Source organism: Rhinatrema bivittatum, chromosome 15 (assembly GCF_901001135.1).
Source record: "Rhinatrema bivittatum chromosome 15, aRhiBiv1.1, whole genome shotgun sequence".
Taxonomy (NCBI): domain Eukaryota; kingdom Metazoa; phylum Chordata; class Amphibia; order Gymnophiona; family Rhinatrematidae; genus Rhinatrema; species Rhinatrema bivittatum.
Window position 1 is genome coordinate 30430660 of NC_042629.1, and position 24499 is coordinate 30455158.

General features: G+C 42.0%; 1 protein-coding gene across 1 annotated transcript in view; it reads right to left on the minus strand.

Moving 5' to 3' along the window:
• UMODL1 (uromodulin like 1) overlaps nucleotides 1-24499 on the minus strand; it is a 94859-nt gene that overhangs the window by 22386 nt on the left and 47974 nt on the right. The window contains exons 8-13 of the mRNA XM_029578027.1: nucleotides 23569-23826; nucleotides 18045-18157; nucleotides 7613-7826; nucleotides 4174-4311; nucleotides 2637-2980; nucleotides 120-262 (exon numbers count right to left, since the gene is read on the minus strand). Coding sequence (XP_029433887.1) covers nucleotides 120-262; nucleotides 2637-2980; nucleotides 4174-4311; nucleotides 7613-7826; nucleotides 18045-18157; nucleotides 23569-23826 — 1210 coding nt within the window. The remainder of the gene's footprint in view (nucleotides 1-119; nucleotides 263-2636; nucleotides 2981-4173; nucleotides 4312-7612; nucleotides 7827-18044; nucleotides 18158-23568; nucleotides 23827-24499) is intronic.

Consider the following 24499-nt stretch of genomic DNA (forward strand, 5'->3'; position numbering starts at 1 on the left):
TTTCCACCAAGTAATACAAGGCAATGGCCAATCTACACCATCTTAATGGAACAAAACTGAGGTGATGACACAAGTGTCTAGTTGTCCCGCCTTTGAGCTGGGGGTGGGGTTTACCTTACCCCTCAGGAGTGTATCCAGATGAAGCCAGAACATCATTTGGGAAGAGGCAGCGGATGGGGCTGATCAGCTGGGTGTGCTGTACTGGTTTCTGAGTGGACATGTTATTCCGGAGCGTTGTGTTCACCATTGTGTGAGTCTTATTCTGAAATAGAAAAGGGACAAGTTCCATAGATAAGCATAGGTAACACAGGTACCAGCATCATAGCAGGCACCACAGGTAAGCACAGGAACCACAGATAATGAAAGGCTGGAACTTGCAGGAGACCTACTGCAAATCATGAGACTTACAGGTAAATAAGAAAAATTCTCCAACATATATTCACATTTTATTTACATAACCAACAAGTACAGCATACCTCAGATTCAGGGCCGGATAGATTGGGGGATTTTCCCCTGAAAATCAGAGACAGTTGGGGAGTCCCAGTTTTGGGGCACCTTCAGAATTTGGCACCTGTTTTAGCCTATGGCTAAATCTGGCCCTGTTCAGCCTGACTCAAAACGCCTTTGGGAATTCTAGATTGACTATAAAGACACAAGAGAAAGCTCTAAGAGCCCTAAATGCAGTAAAGAAACCCTTGGCCAGTTTCAAGCCTCCAGTAAAACTGCTACTAAAATGATTTAACCAATCCTCTTATATGGGAGTGAAGTCTGATGTCAACCATTAGCCCAAAACTATACAGAATGGGACAGAACCCCAATAGAAACCCTGCGCATCTAGCTATGTAAACAAACACTCTGTGTCCATAGAAAGTCCTCAAACAATGGGTGCAGGGCAGAACTAGGACACTTCCCCTTACTACTCACCGTACAAAAAGAATAGTCAAATTCTAGAGTCACCTCAGTAACAGCAACACAAACTCCTTCCTTTACCAGGCACTCTGTCATGTAACATAAGCCTTGCAAAAGCCATACTCAGCTGCAATGATGTACTTATGCATATTAATTTTACTGTTATTGTTTATATGGTTTTTAAATCCAATTTAAAAACACTAACTCACCAACTATGTGGCAAACCTGTCATACCAAAACAGCATTAACTACCAAATTCAAATAGCAGGATTAAAAACCATATCTATGAAGAGACAGTATTGTTACACGTCCTAGAACACCAATATGCCTCCTGTTGGGAGGTGCAGATTGGAAAACAGAATAAGTTGAACTGCTGTGGATCCTTAATTAGAAGCTACACTGCAGAAGACCTCACCTTGCTCACACATGCACAAAAGACAGAGCAAAGGACCACAAATTAGAAGCAGAAATATGCAGACAAAAACTGAATTAGAAACCCCAAGAAGCCAGACTCTGCATGCAGTGCAACACTGGACAAATAGAAACAGGAATGCCGAAACAAATGTTAAAACAGTTCAGAAAGAAGCCCAAAGCTTTTTCTTTTATGATGGTATTCGAATAATATAACTATGTGACTATTTGTATAATTTGTTATGTGTGTTTTTGTATATGTATAGATGTATTTTATGTCATCTGCACTGGGAAAAAAAATCAATGGAAGATGTGGAATATAAGATTGTTTAATAAATAAACTAAATAAGAGATTCAAATTCCCAAAGCTTACAGAAAACAAAAATGTTCACAAAAGAATGAGCAGGAGAACTCCATATAGTCCGGGGGGGGGGGGGGGGGGGGGGGGGGGGAGGAAAAAATAACAGCTAGAGCAGCAAACTATGCCAGAAAGCAGGCCAGAAATACAATCTGACCAGCAGCTACATGGGCCAGCACTAGAACCTGGGAGCTGCCTTGCACTTGGTAATTTTATTTTACTGTTATTATTACTATTGAATTTCTCCCTGTCTCTCTCTTCATCTATTTTTTAACCCCTCATAGTAACATAGTAACTGATGGCAAATAAAGACCAAAATGCCCATCCCGTCTGCCCAGTAGCGGGTGTAGGTGTATCTACCCAAAGCAGATCAAATTCCCACATGGAACTCAACCCCTCATTCCCGCTGTGTGTCCTTTATGGTTACCCCATGCCTTTCAGGAAGCACAGTGCAGCCGTATCATTACTAACCAGGCTGGTGCAAGAGTATTTGGCACGCTAGGCAAACCTTTGGCGGCAGTGTTTATTTTGGTTAACCCATAATAGAATTTTGTATAACATTCTGGTTTCTATATTTGATAAGCTGTAGAATTTTTTTTTTCAGTTTTGTATTTATGCACCTAAGAGATAGAGAAAATCCAGAATAAATAAAACTGTTTTAAAAACTTATTAGGTACTTTCTGTGGTTGGTGTCAATAGGATAGTCATTCTCTAATGGTGTCACAAATTTCGTTAACTCCATCAGCTATAAAATAAACACATCCAGAACTTGCATACCAATTCCTTTTGGCAGGAGCTGACTGTTTAAAAATCAGATTTTTAACCATTAAACTGAGCATGTCTGAACTGGGAGCAGAGCAGGGGTCACCCAGGCCCTGCATGATGGTCTCATCTTTACAAAGTGACTTTTATAGCCACTTGGGGGCAGTCCTCCTGGGAGAAGAAAACCATGACTTACACTCTGCACCAGGGTACCACACTCCGTCCACCCTGCCCGGAGCTCCACATGAGTCTTGTTGCTCATGCTAACGTTGCATTGAGGCTGCCCCAGATATAGAGATGATTCTGGGATTGACTTCTGCTGCAGGAACCTCTTGTCAATAATGAGGACAATGTACTTGATCTCACAGTTGACTGTTGCCGCCTCTCTCATGGATATACTTTGAGCAAGATTGCCAGAAGCCAAGGATGTCGTCACTTCTGGGAGGAATGTAGTCTGTAAGGTAGTTCCGAGGGCTGTCTCATGCTGCCCTCCAGGAGCTGGTGCCTGGGAAGTGAATGTGCTGTTTGGCTGCACTGCTGCTGGAGACAGAAGTTAAAAAACAGAATTAAAAACTAGACAGATCCAACAGGGAACTTTTCAAAGATGATCTGCAAATGCAGAAATTCTTTTTCTGTCAGCACTGTTTGGTAAACTGTCTTTTGGAAAGAGGACGTCAGTGGTTGGAGAGCTGTACTGATTCTGGAGAAGTCCTGGGACATAATCCCCCCCCCCCCCCTTTTACATTAGCTCCGTGTGTGACCTGGGCCAAGCAACCTTTCTCACTCTGAAGTGGGTTTGTGAAATCAGACTTTTATGGCAAATAAGATGCTGTTGGTTAAGGGTTGTCTTATAGCTCTCAGACTTATTTTAGTCAATTGGTTGGACAATTCAAGCTCAGTTTTTTGCAAGCTGGAGAGTCTCTATGCTGGACTTGTTTCTATTGGAATGGAAATCAGTGAACGCTGACTCCAAGAAAAAGCAGCTGTTTTCCCGGCAAACTTGGGCAACCTTTCTGAATTTCCTGCCTCCAGAACTGAAAAACAAGTTTTGTTATTATGGCAGTATGGATAGACTCCTTTATGGTACACAATCGTCAATCTATGTCCTGAATGTTTGGAACAGAGCACAAGACTTAGATTAGGTTATGTAACTCTTCCAAGTAGCCCATCAAACTTCACGCTGGACAATGCAAGGTCTTGGGGTAGAAGGGAGGGGAGAAAGGAGAAGGATTTTATTTTGCTTTAGTTTGCTTCATTTGTTTCAGTTACCTTCATTGTTCTCAATGATGTTTGAAACATTGCCATGAAAAATTGTTAATATTAATAAAAAGATTATAAAAAAAAGATTCTGCAAATTAATGTAACAAACATGTATAACTAAAATGGTGACAGAATTCAGACCTACTTGAGGGTGAGGGTAAGGGCAAGGCAGGGATATGACAGGAGATCGAGTAGGGTCAGTGATGACACAATGGACTGGGGCAAATGGACAGACTAAAAATGCCAAGAGATTCTTAACTGATTCCGGCTCCTACATGACTCTGTTATGCACTATTAAGAGTAGATTAAGCTGAAGGCTCCTGCAATGGGCAGAAATACAGGAAATTGAAAATGTTGAAGATTCCAGCATGATACATCTTTGCAGTGGCTAAAGGGAAATGCAACTCCCTGCTACGACTGGAAGATCCAGCCAGCACCTCAGTTATATGTCCATTGAAAGAAAGGAACATTACCTTCACAAGCTCTTCCAGGCCACTGCAGATTGAGATCCATGAATCCATCCTTACAGCTACATGTGTAGAAGCCCAGGGTGTTTGTGCAGGTTGCATATGGGGAGCAGTCATTGGCATGGTTCTCACACTCGTCATAATCTAGTAGGTTAAAAAAATATATAGAAGAGTCTCTGCAATTGCTGTTGGTTCTATAGCATCTCTAGAGCCCTTTTCAGAAAGACTGTCCCAGCCTAGTAACACAGTAGATGATGGCAAAAAAAAATCAATTGACCCAGCCAATCTACCCTGTTATTCATGCCCACTCTGCCAAAGCCATAAAGTGTGACATATCTCTTCTTATTCAGGAGTTCTTATCTTTCTCTTCCTTTGTATTCTACTGGTTTGGGTAGATGAGCTTCCAAGATCCCCTGTTTAGGTCACACCCAGCATCCCTCCCTTCCCATATCTAACCATAAAGCTTTGTAATAATCTAAATGTAAGAAGGTCTACATGTTCCTTGCCAATGAGGCCTGTCTCCATAGACCCAATGCAGTGATGTCAGGTGGAGTGTTCTTCAGATATTTCCTATAGGGAGTTGCCGGAAGGATTTGGTAGACTGAATACAACCAATATTTCTAGTCTCTTTCTCTATCGAAACAGTCCAGGATTCAAAACTAGAGTCCCCGGAGCTGCAGAAGGAATGAGTGCTGGGAGCAGCCATGAGGGGCTCTCAGGTGGAATTTTGAGAAGATTCCTTTTTGAGGGAAACCTATCCCAGGTTTCTTGCTTTATTGGATTTTGTGGAAGAAGTGGATATATTGTCAAGAGCAGCATAAACTCCTAGGAGAGTGCATCTGCAGCTGAAGATGTTCTGCTCCCCGGAGACTGGTAGTAGCAATGTTTCTACCAGTATGAAGTACAAGAGAACGCCTCAGTACAGAAATACCACAGTGAGAAGGATTCATTCTGGTGCAGGGGATCTACCCTGTATTTGCACAGGATGTCAGTGGAGAAAAAGGACATCATCAGGTACCAAAAAGAGGAATCTCTAAGTATAGGAATCCTTAGATGTATCCTGACAGCGGTTTGAATCAGAAGAAGCTCCTGCTTGCTGTTTGGATTTGTTTCCCATTGTGGATGAAACACACCAGAACTTGGTTTGTTATTTAATGAATCATTTCTCACCATATACATCAATAAACTTAAATTGTGAAACAACCCAAATTGGAGTGAATCGGGTTTTTGTTCTCAAATCCTCAAAGTGTTTTAAGCTTCAAGGTTCCTGAAACAAGACTTCGCCCTAGTTGGAAGAACCTATGAGTTATATAGTAATCAGTAGCTCCCAGACGTGCCCCTTATCTTGTTCAGAAGTGGAAAGGGGGTTACCCAAAGAGCCATCGATACTAGCGTGGCCTCCTGAGCCATCTGTGTAGCCTGCCCAACAGAACCAGCACCTTGTGTGCCTGCTTTTTCACTAGGATTGCGTGATATTATTGCACTTGCAGCCTGCTAGACAGACCCAACTACTCATTAATTCTTTCACTGACAGGCCCAGCTGCGTGGTTGTGCTTTGCCACTAGCATTTCCTACATTTCATACTATGTATGTGCCATTCATTCTGATGACAACCTCAAAACTCATTTAGTTTAGTTTAGTTTATTTACTTGATAAATCGCTATTTTTACTGAGGCAAATCATAGCGATGTACGATAAAACATTGCAGTGTGCACAAAATAAAATAAAAGAGATAAAACAAATAGCATACATAATAAAAATAAACAAACTATATAGTAAGACTAAAACATTGGAACAAAAAATTCTTGATAACTATAGAAAATTAGTAGTTGAAAACATTATTTAATAAAAAAAATTATTACATTTCAAGAAGCAACTAAAAATAGTTTGAAATTGTCAAATATACATGAAAACAATAGAATCGCAAATCCAATATGAACATATTACGAAGGATGGATTTTAAGAAAATAAAACTAAATATAGTCCTGAAACAGTTGAGTACAAAGGAAGGTTTTAAGAGATTCCCTAAATTTCATATAATCTTTGTCTAAACGCACGCTGAAAGGTAAAGAATTCCAAATATTGGGGCAAGAAAGCAAAACGGCTGTCTCTAGAAGTTTCCAGCCTAGTTTCTTTGTGAGAAGGAATTGTCATTATTAAATTGTTCAACTGTGGCATGTTAATCATGTTTCTCCTCTCTTCACCTTTTTGAAAATAAAGATCCTGTGTTCCTATCCCATGCCCTCTTGAAGTCCTCTACTGTTTTGGCCTCTACCATCTATTCCCAGAGGGTATTCCAAACATCGAGCTTGCTTTGATTGACAAAATATTTCCTGACCCTCCCCCCTGTTCTAGAACTTTCCTTCCACTGAAAACGGTTCACTTCTTGTGCATTATTAATTTAATTAGGTGTGATAGCAGCTTTTGACCTGAAGCACAGGGGTGCTGGTTTCCATCACACATGGCAGTTAAAGGGATTTTCAGCACTGTTATTCTAAAAAATGTTTCTTGGCGTCTGGGAAACAATTAGGGCTCTTAAATTACAGGCAGGAATAGGAAAAGCAGGTCGGTTAAAGAGGATTCTGAATTTACAGGAGCACAGACATGCGCATACCAGAAATGCTCCGAAACACTTTGCAAACAGCTCTTTTCTGAAGGAAAAGTTCACTCGTTATGAAAACTGTGATAGGCAGTATTACGACAGTTCATCGAAACCCAAAAATGTGTCAAAAGGAAACCAATGAAGTGGTTGGGTAGAGATGATTATTAATATTGTATTTTTGATGTATTAATTTTGTGATATATTGCTATTTATTGTATCATTTTCATGTTTTGTGAACCGCTTTAGATTGGACTATATCTAAGGAAGGTGATATACAAACATAACATGACGGTTCTATTAGGCTAATCAACATCAAAAGATAGAAACTTCCAAAATAATTGACATCCCTTCCTTGCCTGGCACTGCCTGAGGAAGGGACATCCTAAAGGCTTGAATTTTTAAACACCCTTGGCCTAACCAAGAGATCATGTCTACCCATCTCCATGTCATCTTGAGATGTTCGTCCAGTCTGTTAAGTGTCCTGGATCCAGGTAGAAAGTGGGGAAAAGCATCCTGGTGGCCTCCAGTTGAATGTTAACAGCACAAAGAGCAGTAGTTGACCTCTTGAGGTCATCTCCAGAGAAAAGTGCTTTCAACCCAAGAAATGCAAATGTTTGACATCTTCATTTATTTCCTATAATTTAAGAAACTGGGCTAATTTATTTCATGAAGGGCTCACCCTGATGTGTCTGTCACTGTCGCATCATCTCAGTGAGGAGAGATCCAAATATCAAAAAATCATAAAAGGTCCTAACTCTTTGGCAACTCAGATGATTGAGAGCTTTTTGGATTAAATTATTTGTAAGTTTGGAAAAATCGCAGCATCATGAAACTGCCTCTTACCGTATATAGTGAGGGTGCTGCCATCAACCAGGAAAAGCGAGGTGTTTGCTAAGGAACTGAGGAAAGCTAAGGAGACATCTGTGATATTCCAAGACATCGCAATCAGCAAATGGAAATCAATAATCACGCTGCCATTGGTGACATTTGTGATCAGCATCTTAATCTCTCCTGCTTTTACACTACTTAGAATATGTGGCGGTAAAGAATTATACACCTGTGGAAGAGAAATGCAGTACATCAGGCCGGGGAATCAATAGCACATCCTCCAGGTCTAGCATTCTACTGGAAAAAACTGAATTTTACATTCAATATATTTTAGTCTTCAACAAATTCAACAGGACTCCAGCAAACGAAATGCAGAAAAATCCCTCGGATGACTCTGGAAGTCCTCAGAAGAAATGAAGTAGGTGATGACACACAACGGGGGTACACTGAAAAGGATTTGAAATAGATCCAGCAAATGGACTAAGTGACAACTCAAGGTCAAAAGGGTGTTTAAAGGCATCTTGAAAGTGTGTAAAAATCCCATAGAAAATGATTGAGAGAAATTGAGCATTGTGATTGGTCAGAAAGCATCACATGGCAGTTCTGTAAAATGGATCAATTCACAATTAGTGTTCAATAGTAATGCAGTCTTAACAATACCCGATGATATCACAAGGTGCTCAGGCCTCGCCAAAAGTTCAACTCAAACAGTTGAATATAAAGTAAAACACGATTTAAAAATTGCCATTTTAACTTTTAAACCAAATAAATGAGCACTTTTGATTCCAGGAAATGTTTGTTAAGTGTAATAACATTGTGTTAGTATTAACTGTAATAACGCATGACAATGTGCATTTAGGCATCTTGATAGATTTCTCACCAAGTGCTGAACGGACTTTTGTGCTGAAATCCTATAATGCACTGATATATTTTTTTCACGGAGAGGGTAGCGGATGCAGCGGAATGCCCTTCCAGAGGAGATGGTAAATACAAAAACAGTCAAAGAATTCAAAGGGGCATGGGATAAACACTGTGGATCCCTAAAGGTTAGAGCACGGAAATTAAAGTAAAAAATATGATCACATCACTCCTATACTGATATCTTTACATTGGCTACCAATAAAATTTCACATTCAATATAAAGTATTGTGCATTATTTATTTATTTATTGTGTTTATATACCGTTGTTCTGTGATCAATCACAACGGTTTACAAAATAAAACAAATAAGAGCATAATAACAGAAATATAAAATAAAAAATACATAATAAATAACATCAAAAATTAAAATACTTTAGTTTAAAAAAATACAAACAAAAAGGAAAATAAAATAAATAAAATGATAAAGAACCCTCATTCAAGATTCCAAAATCCATACCATCCTGTGAACCAAAGTAAGATACTGCCTTAACTTAAGCATTACTCTTGAAAGCTAATTTAAAAAGCCAAGTCTTCAAACATTTCTTAAAAAAAGAAAAGTCTCTTTGCAGCCTTAGTTCAACGGATAGAGTATTCCATAATTTAGGTCCAGAAGTTGAAATGGCTCTCTCTCTCATTTCACTTAGATGTGCAGTTCAAACTGAAGGAACTGTCAACAAGCTTTTGTTTGTAGGTCTTAAATTCCATTGAGGAGTTTGTAAATGAATAGCGGCATTTAGCTATTCAACCTTGTCGTTATAAATCGATTTGTGTAATAGGCATAAAACCTTATAATCTATTCTAAATTTTATTGGTAACCAATGTAAAGCAATTAATGTGGGTGTGATGTGGTGATATTTTCTTCCGCCTGTTAAAATTCTTGCTGTGGCATTTTGAAGTAATTGGAGTGGCCTCAGAGTTATAATCTTCTATGATTATAAGGTTAATGTGCTTCTTCATATTAAGATCACTATCAATCATTACTCCAAGATCCCGCACATAATTGGATGATTCAATTTGTGTTGGACCATAATTAAAAACAATAGGCTTATTCAAAGAGACTTTTCTGTTTAGCAATAACATTTCAGTTTTTTTGAGTGTTCAGTATTAATTTCATATGGCTTAAAAGTTGCTGAATGGCAAACATATATTCCTACGAGTTTCAAAGTTTTTTCTATGGACTCATTAATCGGAATCAGTAGTTGAACATCATGTGCATATATATAATAAGTAATCCCCAGTCCTGATAATAATTTACAAAGAGGCAACATATAAACATTGAAAAGTGTAGCGGTCAAGGATGAGTCCAGTGGAACCCCGGACATCAGGTCAATTTTTTCAGATAACCAATTAAAACCTGAAATGAATGGTCCTTTAAGTAAGAAGTAAACCATTGAAGGGTCTTACCACAGAGTCCGATTTCAGGCAATCTATGAATCAAAACATGATGATCTACAGTATCAAAAGCAGCTGATAAATCTAATAAAATTAAAAAGTAAGACTGACCAATATCAAAACCCGCTAACAAAAGTGATTCAGTACTAAAATGTTACCTAAAACCAAAGACGGTAACTTTTAAACCCGCGCAAGGTTCCCGGCACACTCACATGGACATGCCGATTTTACAACATAGATTCAGTCAGCAAACAAAGAGGGCCCTGACTTTTACAGTCTGGGGTACTGACACCCAGACGTAAGGGAAAAATCACAGGACAGCTTCTACAGCCAAGTCCAAAAGCAAAGCACGTCGAGCAGCACTGTCTGCATTTTCAAGAAGGCTCATCCACAAGTAAAAATGTTGCTAGTAGAAATTTTTTATGGGTTACCATAAGGCTTGAGGATAACTGCACGGAGTAGTAGTTACTACCCTTAACAGAAACATCGGAGTAACCTGGAAGGAGTAGCGGTTACTTCCCTTAACAGTAACATGGGGGTAATCTGCACAGAGCGGCAGTTACTACCTTTAACAGTAATATGAGGGTAACCTGCATGGAATGGCAGTTACGATCCTTAACCAATAAGCCTTGATGCTTGTAATGCAATTGCAACATTGCTCTCTGCTTCAACGGCAGGGGGGGGAAAAGGGGAAATGGATTCAGACAGCAACCAACCAGGGCCCCAATTTTTATGGTCTGGGGTATTGATAAGCATGGGGGTAACCTGCACAGAGCAGCAATTGCTACTCTTAAAAGAAGGCAAGGAATTACTACCCTGAACCAATAATCCTTGATACTTTGATGCAACTGCAACCTCGTTCTCTGCTTTCATGGTGGGGGGGAGGGAGGAATGGAAATTGGATTCAGATGACAACCATCATGGGCCCTGACTTTTACAGTCTGAGGTACTGATACACAGACATAAGGGAAAAAGCACAGAAGTGCTTTTATGGGTGAGGACAGCACTATTTATCTGGATATCTTTTAAAGATATCTGGTTAAGTAGAACGTTATCCGTCCACACAAGATCGGATGAGTAAAAACCCTATCCAACTACATGCAAACATAGCCATAAGAACATAAGAAGATAAGAAAATGCCATACTGGGTCAGACCAAGGGTCCATCAAGCCCAGCATCCTGTTTCCAACAGTGGCCAATCCAGGCCATAAGAACCTGGCAAGTACCCAAAAACTAAGTCTATTCCATGTAACCATTACTAATGGCAGTGGCTATTCTCTAAGGGGCGGATTTTCAAAGCCCTGCTCGCCTAAATCCACCCAAAACCGGGCGGATTTAGGCGAGCAGGGCCCTGCGCGCCGGTGAGCCTATTTTACATAGGCCTACCGGCGCGCACAGAGCCCCGGGACTCGTGTAAGTCCCGGGGTTCTCCGAGGGGGGGCGTGTCGGGGGCATGTCGGGGGGCGGGCCCGGTCGTCGCGGCGTTTCGGGGGCGTGTTGGCAGCGTTTTGGGGCGGGTACGGGGGCGTGGCTACGGCCCAGGGCGGTCCGGGGGCGTGGCCACGCCCTCCGTGCCCGCCCCCAGGTCGCGGCCCGGCGCACAGGAGGCCCGCTCGCACGCGCGCGGGGATTTACTTCTCCCTCCGGGAGGCATAAATCCCCGGAGAAAGGTAAGGGGGGGTGTAGACAGGGCCGGGCGGGTGGGTTAGGTAGAGGAAGGGAGGGGAAGGTGAGGGGAGGGCGTTAGAGGATTCCCTCCAAGGCTGCTCCGATTTCGGAGCGGCCTTGGAGGGAACGGGGGTAGGCTGCGCGGCTCGGCGCGCGCCGGCTATACAAAATCGATAGCCTTGCGCGCGCCGATCCAGGTTTTTAGCAGATACGCGCGGCTCCACGCGTATCTACTAAAATCCAGCGTACTTTTGTTTGCGCCTGGAGCGCAAACAAAAGTACGCCTATTCGCGGAGTCTGAAAATCCGCCCCTAAGTGAACTTAATAGCAGGTAATGGACTTCTCCTCCAAGAACTTATCCAATCCTTTTTTAAACACAGCTAGACTAACTGCACTAACCACATTCTCTGGCAACAAATTCCAGAGTTTAATTGTGCGTTGATAAAAAAGAACTTTCTCCAATTAGTTTTAAATGTGCCCCATGCTAACTTCATGGAGTGCCCCCTAGTCCTTCTATTATCCGAAAGAGTAAATAACCGATTCACATCTACCCGTTCTAGACCTCTCATGATTTTAAACACCTCTATCATATCCCCCTCAGTCATCTCTTCTCCAAGCTGAAAAGTCCTAACCTCTTTAGTCTTTCCTCATAGGGGAGTTGTTCCATTCCCCTTATCATTTTGGTAGCCCTTCTCTGTACCTTCTCCATCGCAATTATATCTTTTTTGAGATGCGGCGACCAGAATTGTACACAGTATTCAAGGTGTGGTCTCACCATGGAGCGATACAGAGGCATTTTGACATTTTCCGTTTTATTCATCATTCCTTTTCTAATAATTCCCAACATTCTGTTTGCTTTTTTGACTGCCGCAGCACACTGCACCGACGATTTCAATGTGTTATCCACTATGACACCTAGATCTCTTTCTTGGGTTGTAGCACCTAATATGGAACCCAACATTGTGTAATTATAGCTTGGGTTATTTTTCCCTATATGCATCACCTTGCACTTATCCACATTAAATTTCATCTGCCATTTGGTTGCCCAATTTTCCAGTCTCACAAGGTCTTCCTGCAATTGATCACAATCTGCTTGTGATTTAACTACTCTGAACAATTTTGTGTCATCTGCAAATTTGATTATCTCACTCGTCGTATTTCTTTCCAGATCATTTATAAATATATTGAACAGTAAGGGTCCCAATACAGATCCCTGAGGCACTCCACTGTCCACTCCCTTCCACTGAGAAAATTGCCCATTTAATCCTACTCTCTGTTTTCTGTCTTTTAGCCAGTTTGCAATCCACGAAAGGACATCGCCACCTATCCCATGACTTTTTTATTTTCCAGCTACAGGTAGCCAGATAACTTTAGGCTGGTATATTCTGTGAGATGTTTATCTTGCTGAATATATAGGACAAGTTATCCGGCTAACTTTAACCATATAACTTGTCCAGTAAGTGGCCTACTAAATATGGACCTCTATAGGACCATAAAACTTTTATAAGGAGCACAAGTAACACAAGCAGCATGTTATCTGGTCACACAAGCCTGAATAACTTTAGACGCTCTCAGAAGCAGGTCTATAGTTATCTAGCTAACCTAGTCGAATACACCCATTATTCAGATAGGATATCTTTTCCCCTCCCTGAATTGCCCCTGAAGCATCCTTTTTTATCTAGCTAAGTTATAGCCGGATAACTAATTTAGGGGGTCATTTTCTAAGGCTTATCGCATGCGATAAGCCGCTATTGCACACGAAAAGTCCATTTTCTAGGGGCGGAGTCGGGGTGGCGAGGGGAGGAGTCGGGGCGGCGAGGGGCGGACTCTGCGATGTCTTCACTGGTGGCGATAAGGTAAGAAATGTTATCATCGCCAGTAGCACGCAATAGCACCACCTTTCACGGTGGTGCTATTGGGTGTGAAAGCCGGCAGCGATAACACCGCGGTGGTGCGAAGGCTGCTGGCTTTTGCAGGCCCCCCCCCCCCTTTTCGCTGGATTCACCATTCTGCGGTAGAATGGTGAATCCAGGCCTCAGCCGGATAAGTGGCTGAATATGCTACATTTGCCACATTAGTACAGTGGGCTGCAGCTTATGAGAGACAGGAGATGGATTCTTGTTATATGCCAGTTGAACAATTAGTTTCTAATTGGAACATTAGGTAGAGAAACATCTTGGTCAAGGTTGCCCCTGTGAAAACCTTTTCCATTATTCCTGGGAGAAAGAAATCATGGTCTCCTAGTGGACTGTAGTTGGCCAAACAACAGTCATGGTAATGGGAAGATTACTGGAGGAAGGATAGGTCAGAAGAAAATCTGAGACTACATAAAAATTCAGTCTAAACAAGCATTAGTAGGGAACTGAGTGTAGCTGAGAATCATCCGAAACAGTTATTTTGAACAATTAACAAGCAATTACAGCAATTAACAAGTAGTAACAATCAGTTGGAGAAGTGCCAATCGATTGTGCTGTCTAGTGATGACTTGGCTGTGTATTTTTCAGCCAAGGTAAGGGGGATATAAGATTCCTTTGATCAGCACTATAAAACCTCATTGAGGGCAGATTGTGTTCAAAAGGGGTTGGAAGGGGTGAGGAGGAAGTAGATGTAAATGTCGAACCCTATCTCAGGTTTAGTAAAGTTGGGCTTGGAGGAACTTGTAAATGGTTGAGGTTTAGGAGATTGCTGATTCTGTAGGGGAGCAGGTGGGGCTGGTTAAGTTTGGAGAGTCTGGACACATCTCCTCAATGCAAGTGGAGAAGACTTTGAGTCTTATGAATCGTACTACCTATAATTTAGATCCAGCTCAGGATGGGGGCAGAGAATTAGAGGGATTGGGCGTTATGGCCTCATTTATTAGAAAGGATTTTCTGGCGTGGGAGGCTAGGGGATTAGGCCTGCAGGAAGTTTCTTTTCTTTGTTGCTGTTTTTTAGCCACTTAACTGACCATATTTTGAATATAGCCAGTTAATAGCAAGCTCTCCGGGTACACCCACCCGGATAACTTTTAAAGCTAACCAGTTATATTCCAACATAACCAGTTAGGTTTTAACATTTTAAAAAAATCTGGCTAAAGGTAGCCGGATAGATTTTGGCTAATATACTCAGCAGGATGCTTATCCCGCTGAATATCTGGGTCACGCTTTCCAGCTAACTTTAACCGGAAAAATGGTCCATTCACTGGCTTACTGAATATGGATCTCAATAACTTTTGTGGGCAGGTGAACACTGCACCAAGGGTACTGACATGCAGAGTCCCCCAGGGATGTGTGTTGTCACCATTGTTGTGTACCATATATTTGGCCCATACATGGCAGCAGTATTTCAGGACTTTGATGTCAGGGGCCATGTTTTTTGCAAGTGACATTCGACTGAACTCTATGGACTCCTCGGACCAGATTTCAGCAGTCTTAAATTTGATTCTGCATTTACGGGCAGTTGGCTTCTTGGTTGACCCTCCATAAACTCAAACTTAATCCAGCAAAAGCAGAATAAGTAAGCAGAGGGAGGAACTGCAGGGCCTTCCTCAGATTGCTGGAACTGAGTGAAAATCAAAGAGTGTGGTTAAAAATGTGGGTCTCCATTTGCATGCCAATTAAATATGACAGAGCAGATTTCTCATGTAGTGAAAGCCACATTTGTAAGTCTTAGCTTAATGCACCAGGAGCATATAATATAGGCATGACTTACAAACAACTGTTCATTGTTTAGTGAGAGGCCAAATTAACTACTTAAATTCACTGTACCAGGGGCTCCCAGTGAGCAAGCTAAATCGGTTACAAAGTTTACAAAATAAAGCTGCACAGTTAATAGTATAGAAGAAATACAATCATGTTACACCAGTTTTGAGAGAACTGCACTGGCTTTCCCATCGAACAAGGAAATCAATTTAAAATTCTCTCGTACTTTTCCAAACGTCTCCATTCTATGAAACCAAACCAGTGGATTTTAAAAGGGCTGCCTGCGCCAAAGCTGGGAGATACGCGCGTGACTCAGGCTGGCACGTGCCGCGTGGATTTTAAACACCGCGCGAGTAGGCGCACAAATCAGAACGTTCAGAAAAGGGCGGGGCATGGGCGGGCCGAGTCTGTAACTTGAAGCCTGCGACTGAGTATTTACGCACCCGAGCGCACGCCGGGCTCCCCTACTGCGTAACTTTACTTCTGCTATGGATGGCGTGTAATTAATAAAATAAAAACTAGGCTAGTCAGCGGGGTTTTCAGGGTCGGGACCAGTAGAGTAAAAGGGAGGCATGTTAGCTAGAGGGTTTAGGAAGTCCTCTCCTTTACTGGGGCGAACTGGGAACGGACTGGAGAAACAGGTAATTGCGTCGGCGTGCGTATCTACTAAAATCCACCCCCCCACCCCCCCACTTACGCGATCGAGGTAGCATTTGCGCGCACATGCGAGCATCAGCATAAAGCCGTGCGCACGCGTATACACGTGTATAGCTGATTTTATAACATACGCACCCGTTATAAAACTGCCGGGTCTGTGCGCACGAGCCGGCAAGCACATGTGCGCACGAGCGCAGGCCTTAAAATTCCCCTCTAAGGGTTTAGCAGCTTTGCTCTGTTCCTACCAACCATTTAGACTATTGCTTTCCTCTCAACGAGCACCGTTAGAAGTGCCATGTCGCCTAGATGTGAGGTTGGTAGGGGCATAGCAAAATCGTTTTCAGTGTTTTGCTCCAACCTTGTGGAATTCTGCCGCAGTCTGAAATCCGCCGGGAAAGAAATTATTTGAAGTTCCAGGGAAATAGCAAAGGCCTGGCTGTTTGAAAACACTTTCAGCTGACAATGGGGAGTAAGGAGAGGGAAAGCCGTTTATCGGGGGGGCAGGGGCGGGGGGGGGTGGAGGAGAGCGCCTGAATGATGTTGCACCGTACTTGTATGCCGGATTGCTGTGTTGTGTGTAATTGATTGTAAACTGCTTCGGGGTTCGGTTTCACTTAAAGACAGAAGATCAAATTTAATTAAATAAGTAAGCAGAAGGTTAGTTCTGAGGAAGAAGGTCTTCCTTACTACCTTCTCCCAAGTTTGGGCAGGCCGCATCACCTCCCCATTGCTGCCCTCCTGACCAAGCTTGCATGAGGCAGAACCCGTATCCAGCAAGTGGCAGCTCTCATGAGGCATTAACGTGACAGGAGATCTCCCCCCTCATGGGCTGGGAAGATTCGAGGGCTCCTCTCCCTCTTCAAGGGCCGCCTCCTGTGTCTCGGAGGGGACAAAATCCTTGGAAAGCAGAGCCCGGCGCGTCTCTCGATTATTGGATTAAAACTCATAGTAATTATCGGAGTCCTCTTTGTTGTTACAATCTACCCCTTCTTGGTTTCCTTTTCAACTCCACAGACAGCATCCTACAGACAGGTCCAGCACGTCTTGCATTCATAGGACCACCCTGGCAGCCCTTCCCTCGCCATAGAGCTGTCACTGAGTTCCACAACCCTGCAGGCTGTCTAAATCCTTTCTGGTTTTGCCCCCATCTCATCTCTTGCTGGACCGGGCTAACACCAGGACTAGTTCATCTTGGCCCTGAGAACATGGGATTTGTTGGCCCATGAGAGGAAGGATTGATTCAAGTTTTATACCACTACAAAAACTGCTTTACTTTATCAATGATAACTTTCCATGTTTTCAATGGGACAACTGGACCACTTTATTCAGAAAAAAGAAGACGTTGCTGAATTCTTCCCTCTCCCCCCCTCCCCCCCCACCTCATAACTGGTTTTAAGATTTTGACATCCATAGTCATGCCTCAGAAATGAGAGAGTGGGGGATTCATCGCTGGAGATTGGAAGGCGAGGAAGTAGGTGATAGACCAGCATGCAACAGTTTTACCTCTTTGAAATGGCACTGGTGCATGGCCCTAAAGTCGGATCCTTCTCACCTCGGGTATTTGGCATCTTCAAAATCTGGCGCCCTATGTCAACATGACCATGTAGGCATGTTGTCTATGCCTACATCCAGGCCTGCCCCTGCTGCACAGCACACATGCATTCCAAGAGTCCCCCTAAGATCAAGAAGCCCAGCTGAGTGTTTGCTACAGCTGATCTGCAAATGACCCAATTCAGGAACAGAAAGTTTAAGCCAATACGAGATATCTGACAACCCCACATTGATGCATCCTGGGACTCACAGTTATGATTTCAAATGGTAGAAGCAGGGACTACAAATACCATAATGCATTGGAATGTAAATACAAAAACCTGGACAAAGGTCTTCCTTCTTGAACTGGTTCCATGTGAGGAAGGATTTATTCAAGTTTTAATCCCCTACAAAAACTGCTTTATAGGTTCCTTTCTGTCTGATGAACAGGATTGCCAATTGGCGACATTTCTTCTGCTGAGCATGAAACAGTCATTGTTTTACCCCAATTGCATGTATGAACTTGTAATTGTGATTTAACCTAAAGAGTGTATACAATTCTTTCTTTCTTACAAAATAAGAACTGTATCATTCACTTACATCAGCTGTAAAGAGTTGAGTAAAATTCTGGTACTCCTTAGTGGTCACGTTACTCAGGCCTGGAGTATAGTTGGCATTTATGATTCTTGCTCTTCCGACAAGCATCTGAATCGCTGCAAATAAGAAAGAAGTATCAGAGCACAAGCAGGCAAGGGTGCTGCTATCTGATATTGTTTCTCCTCAAGGGGAAGCAACCAAGGAATCAAGGGAACTGGGTCAGAAGTCTCAAGAACTGAAGGAGAGTTGGGAGGCCCCACAGATGTAGACGTCATCTACAAGTTGAAGAGCCTCAGAAGAGTGGGAGTCAGGGACACTGAGGAATATGCCTGGCTATCTGCTTGATGGGAACCACAGAGGCATGGATTTGGAAAGGAAGCAGAGTCCATTAGTCTGCACTAAGATATAAAGAATCTAACAGTGAGCAAGAAAGAAAGAACGTAATAAAATACTTGGTACTTACGGTGTCCAAGCTTTGCGTATCAGACTCTATCATTGTGTAGGGAAAAAGGAGTAAAGGAGTGGAAGTGATATTCCCTAAGGGCCTGATTTTAAAAAAACATTTGCATATGTAAAACTGGATTTTACTTGAGTAAATTCACTTTACCCATGTAAGTGGGCTTTTGAACATTGCTACAATATAAGCCATTGAAGTGTCCATAGGATTCACTCACATAAGTGCACTTTACTCTAGTAAATGGCTTTTGAAAATTGCTGCAATAGTAGTTATATCTACACGTGTAACTGTAACTCCTTTGAAAATTACCTCCTACGCATGTTGGCGAATCAAGGGAATTTAAGGAATTGCGACAAATGTAGGGTAACTAACTTCTCCTATCCTGGGAAAAGGTGTTGTTGTGATTTAGTACTTTTTATTTTTCCTACAATTTTCTGTAACTGCCTCAGCTTAGCTGAGAAAGCCTATGTACCCTGATCTAATCAGTGTTATCTTTCATTCTGCTGGTACCACCAGGAAATAAAAGTCTGTTGTTTGAATATATGTGGAGCGAGCTCCATCTTTCTGGTATGATGTGATTTGAGCGAGGGAAAAGCAATTAGAGGTGGTCATAGAGGTCCCTATCCAGCTCAGGCTTGCTGCACACACTCCTGACCTCTGCGCGTGGGTCCACTGACTATCTGCACCATCTGCTTGATCCACATTGCCCAAGAACCCTTCCCAAGAGTCTGGCACTTGGCTCATTCAGATGCCAGACCCTCTCACATTTTATATGCCCAGTCCGGGTAGGGATTATGTTTGTGATGTAGAAATTGAGTCCATTGCAAAACCTGAGATTAAACCTTCTGTACTGGTATTGAGCTGGATCTGAAGTGCTTACATTTATCATTGTCCATTACTATAAATCAACAGTTGGATGTTTTTAATCTTATTGTAACTGTATTGATGCAGAGACTAACTGTTTGCTATACTATGGGCCTTTCTCACAAAATGGGAAAAAACTATGCGATCCATATTCAAAAGCATTTAGCTATCTAACTTCTTTTAGCTGGCTAACTCAGAAGTTAGCTGGCTAAATGAATATTCGGCAAACAGAAGCAAAACAGACCAGTCGCCTTAGCTTGAAGATATGTGCCAATAAATATCTTCAAGCTAAGGTGACTGGTCTGTTTTGCTTCTGTTTGCCTTCTGGCTCCGACAGACCGTCTTCCAGTCTGCTTTGTGGGACTCTCCCTTTTTCAGTTTAAATGAATATTTGGGCACATAGCTGGTTAAATTAGGGACATTCTGAGGGGTGTAACTGGGAGGAGCTGAGTTAGACGACTAAGTTATCCACCTAATTATGATATTCAGAGTAAGCCAGATGACTTAACCAGGGAAATCTGGTCAGGCCAAAGAGATATCCTAAAGTTAGCTGGCTATAGTTAGCCGGCTAACTTTAAGATAGCCAGTTATATTCAATATTGCAGTTGCACTAATGAATATACCTCCAAAGTTAAGTGGATAAGTTTATCCGGCTAACTTTGCTATCCAGACTGTGTCTAAATATGGCCCCTATTTTGTTAACTGCCTCAAAATAAAACAAGCTTCTGGGATCAGCAAGCTGTCAGAGGAAAGAAGATTTTGAGAAGAAGCTTGCCACATAGGCAAGTACATCAAAAGCAAGAAGACTACGAAGGAGTCAGCTGGATCACCAGATGACCTTGAGTAAAAGAGGTGCTCAGAGAAATCAGAACAATGAAAGGAATTCTTTGTTTTGATTTTTACTGAAAAGGAGGTTGGGGAGATACCCACAACTGAACAGTTATTTGAAAGTAATAAGTCAGAGGAACTGAAGGAAATCACTGTTATCCTGGAGGATATATTAGAGCAAATTGACTGTCTAAACAGCAGCAAATCACCAGGACATGATGGTATTGGCCCCATAGTTCTGAAAGAACTCAAATATGAAACTGTAGATCTGCTCCTATAATATGTGACATATCATTAAAATCTGCCACTATACCTGAAGGCTTGTTGTTGCTTGCCAATTTTAACCTGCATTGTTCCCCTCACAGAAGGTCCGTTTTGTTATAACCTCTTGGAAAAAGCAGAAATCTACGTGATCATGTCATGCCTTGAACTAGCCTGGGGAAAACACAGCTATGTATGTTTTTAAAGAAAGTTAGTCTGGGAGCACCCCTGGATGGGAAGGGGCTCCAAACAGATTTCCTGGGTTTCCAATTCTCTGACTCCTGACCCTCAAGTACTGCCACATCACTGATACCTATTGAAAGAAATTAACTTCAATTTCTATTTCAGATTCAACCTCAATCCCCACCTTCAAATCCCATCCTATTTTTATTGGCAGCTTCCAACAATCGCCACACTATTAAAAGCTCTGAGGCTTCTGCAGTCCTAGAGACTCCTTGGCAAATCTGCTGCAGTATATTTTACAGATCATGCTAAAATGAAACCGAGGATTAGGACGAAAGAACAAATGTACAAGAGAACAAGATATAGATCAGAAAACTAAAGATGGGAAGTAAAACCCTTATGCTCTCTCTTATCTTCTCCCACAGACTAATGCAACCTGCTCCTCACAGATTTCCTGCTGAACCATCTCTCACCTCTACAGTCTATTCAAAATTCAGCTGCATGACTTATACTCGTGTATAAGCTGAAAAAATGTACCCCAAAAATCGATCCTTAAAATCACGGTCATCTTATCTATGGTCAATCCATGTTAGTGCCAGTAATTCAAGATGCATGATTGAATCGTTTGCACGCTCCTCCTCCAAATCCCTTAACTCACCCGCTGCTATGAGACCGATGACGGCACTTGCAATTGCTCAGAAACGTCCTCCCTCCTCCCCCGTAGTGTCCCATTGAGGCATTTGGACAGCTTCTCCTCTGCACCCCCTCCCTATTCCTCGCTTGCTGCTGTCAGAATGAAGGGACTTCAGGTTGCCCAGGCATGTCCTCCCTTCTCCCAAGCCAGGGTCTGCTTGGCGCACTTAGAACCAAGTGGTTCAAAGCGAGCTACTGGGATCCCACTGGGGAGGAGGGAGGACATTTTTGAGCAACTGCAAGTGCCATTGTCATCCAGATTGCAGCGGGTGAGTTAAGGGATCGGGAGGGGAAGCGATGGAATGGAAAAGGATTCGAATGACTGGGTAATGGAATGTAGACAGAATGGCTACATTATGACTTGCTCAAGCATTAGGATTTGTGCCCTTCAAATAGAAAAAGAAGAAAAATATTCAGTGACTGAAGATCTGAAAGAATTCACAGCATCGTCTGATTCGTGCTTCATGAACCAATACGGATTCTACCTTCATCAGTGCACAAGGTTTTCACAGAAACTACCTAAAGAGCTTGATGAAAAGATCTGTTCATTTCACAAATTCATTATTCAGCAGAGAATAAAGAATCATTTCAATATGAATAACATTGGTAATATGGATAAAATGCCAATATTTGATATGCTTGATAATTGCACTGTAGCTGGCTTTGGTGAGAAGACCATATTTGTAAAAACATCTGGTCATGAAAAGATCCATTTCATGGTGGTCCTATCTTGCCTGGCAGATGGCACAAAACTGCGTCCCATGGTAACATTCAAGAGGAAAACGATGCTGAAGAAACTAAAAATTCCAGCAGGCGTAACTTTTCGGGTTCATCCTAAAGACTGGATGGATGAGGAGGGAACGAAATGATGGCTGTGATGTGTGGGATAGCGACCAGGTGCGGGGCTAAGAAAATGACCGTCACTATTGGTGTGGGATATGTTCCATGCACATATAACAGAAGATGTGAAGGACGATGCAAAGCAAATGGCGACCACGTTAGCAGTGATTCCTGGAGGTCTGATGTCAATGCTCCAGCTGATAGATGTCTGTCTCAATAAGCCTTTCAAGGACCAATTTCAGCATATGGGGCAACAATGGATGTATTCTGGTCAAGCAAAGTTAACGAAAGGAGGGAACCTGATGAAACCAGACATTGATTTCATAGCGAAATGGGTAAATGATGCCTGGGAGTCAATTCCACCAGAAATGGTCAAGAAGTCATTCCTGAAATGTGGCATTAGCAATACTATGGATGGACCAGAAGACGATGCCATCTATGAAGACAAAGATGAATCAGTATCGGATGATGATTCAACAGACAGACAGCGAAAACAACGTTTATGCTGATGACATCAACAAAGAACAGTTCCACAATTTATTTGGCTATTCCAATGATGAAGAATTGGACTTGGAAGGATTTGAATGACTATATTATTCATTTAATAACTAAATAAAAGATTTTCTTAAGTTATTAAATGATAATGTTTCTTATGAGACAATTTATTCTGCTTTTAAAAAATAAATGAAGGTGATTTTCTTAAGTTACCGTTTTGTTTCTTAGTATGATTTCACTATTTCATAAGCCCTAGGTTTTACCCTCGACTTATCCACTTATAATGCTTAATTTTGGGGCCCCAAAAAATACCCTCGACTTATACATGAAATCAACTTATACACGAGTATATACGGTATCTTCACCATTTATTCTCTCTTCTCAAGTTGCTACATTGGTTCCCCATCTGCTTGCACATACAGTTAAGTTTCTCCTACTCACCTAAAAGTGCCTTCACTCTGCAGCTATTCATTATATCTCCTTTCTTATCTCTCCCTACATCCTACATCCTTCCTCCTGATCTCCTTTCATCCAGCAAGCTGCCCTTATCTGTGATCTGACCTTCTCTTCCATTGACAAGTCCAGACTCGGCGCTTTCCACCTTGCTGTGCTGTGTGTCTGGAACAGGCTCCCTGAGCTGATGCATCATGCTCCTTTTCTGATCATATTCAAGAACTACCTAAAAACCCACCCCTCCAAGCTTGCTTTTAAATCTTAAATCCTTATTGATTTTAAACACGTTTACTAGTCTTCATGTCCTGACTACAATATAAGCTCCCTGAAACACAGATTGTCTCTGTGTATCTATATGGTGCTGAGCATGTCTGATAGAACTATAGAACTGCTAAGCAGTAATATGAGTGATAGAGACATCAAAGAGTTAAACCCATTCCCTGCTAGTTTTACCGGTCCTCAGTGTCAGCTGGGCCTCCTTTCTGTTTTGTCCACAAGCCTGAGTCAGGACTTTGACAGTATAGAAAACTCCAGGCTCCAGCCCCCATGTGCTGAAGCTCACATTCCCTGTGCTAATTTCAGACAGAATCTGATCTCCTCGGAGCAGCAGAACCCGGAAGTGGGAAGTTGGGGGATGATCTGCAGACCAGGAGACGGTGAAGCTGGTGCTGCTGACATTGGTGGCCATGAGCCTTCTGATTGGACGAAGCACTGCAAGACAAAGCAGAGAGAGCATCAGAATCAACCCTTCACAGCAGGGTGTTATTCCCCAATTTTTCATTTTTCTTGTTTAGAGGGTTGATGTGACCAACCTCCAGAACATGTGCCTTCTCTTTATAAAAAAACAAGGGTATTGATATTTTCCTAAGATCATGATAACATGTTATTTATTTATTTATTTTTAATTTTTATATACCGGTGTTCCTGTATGATATACAAATCACATCGGTTTACATTGAAACATTGCAACAGAGAAAGAATTCACCCGGAGGTGGTACATGGAACAAGGGGTACATGAACTTGGATAGGGGAAACTGTTCTAGCTAAGATATGGCTAAGACCATAAATACAACAAACAAACAGATAACTGTCTAAAGAATAAAGTAATCTGTACAACAATAATGGAGAATAGATAAAAAAAATAGATAAAAATACAGCTTGTGAAAGTAACAATCGGTAATCTACGGCAAAGAAATGCTGGTAGGGAACATTGTGTCTAGAACGACCTGGCCTAGAAAACGATCTTGAATTAGTTCAAAAAATGAGAATAAGCAGAGGAACTAGCAGGCTGGCTGCTGGCTGCTGGATGCTAACAAAGGGCTTATGTTCCTGGGAAAGCTTGGCAGAAGAGCCAAGTTTTGAGTTTCTTTCTGAAGATCGAGTG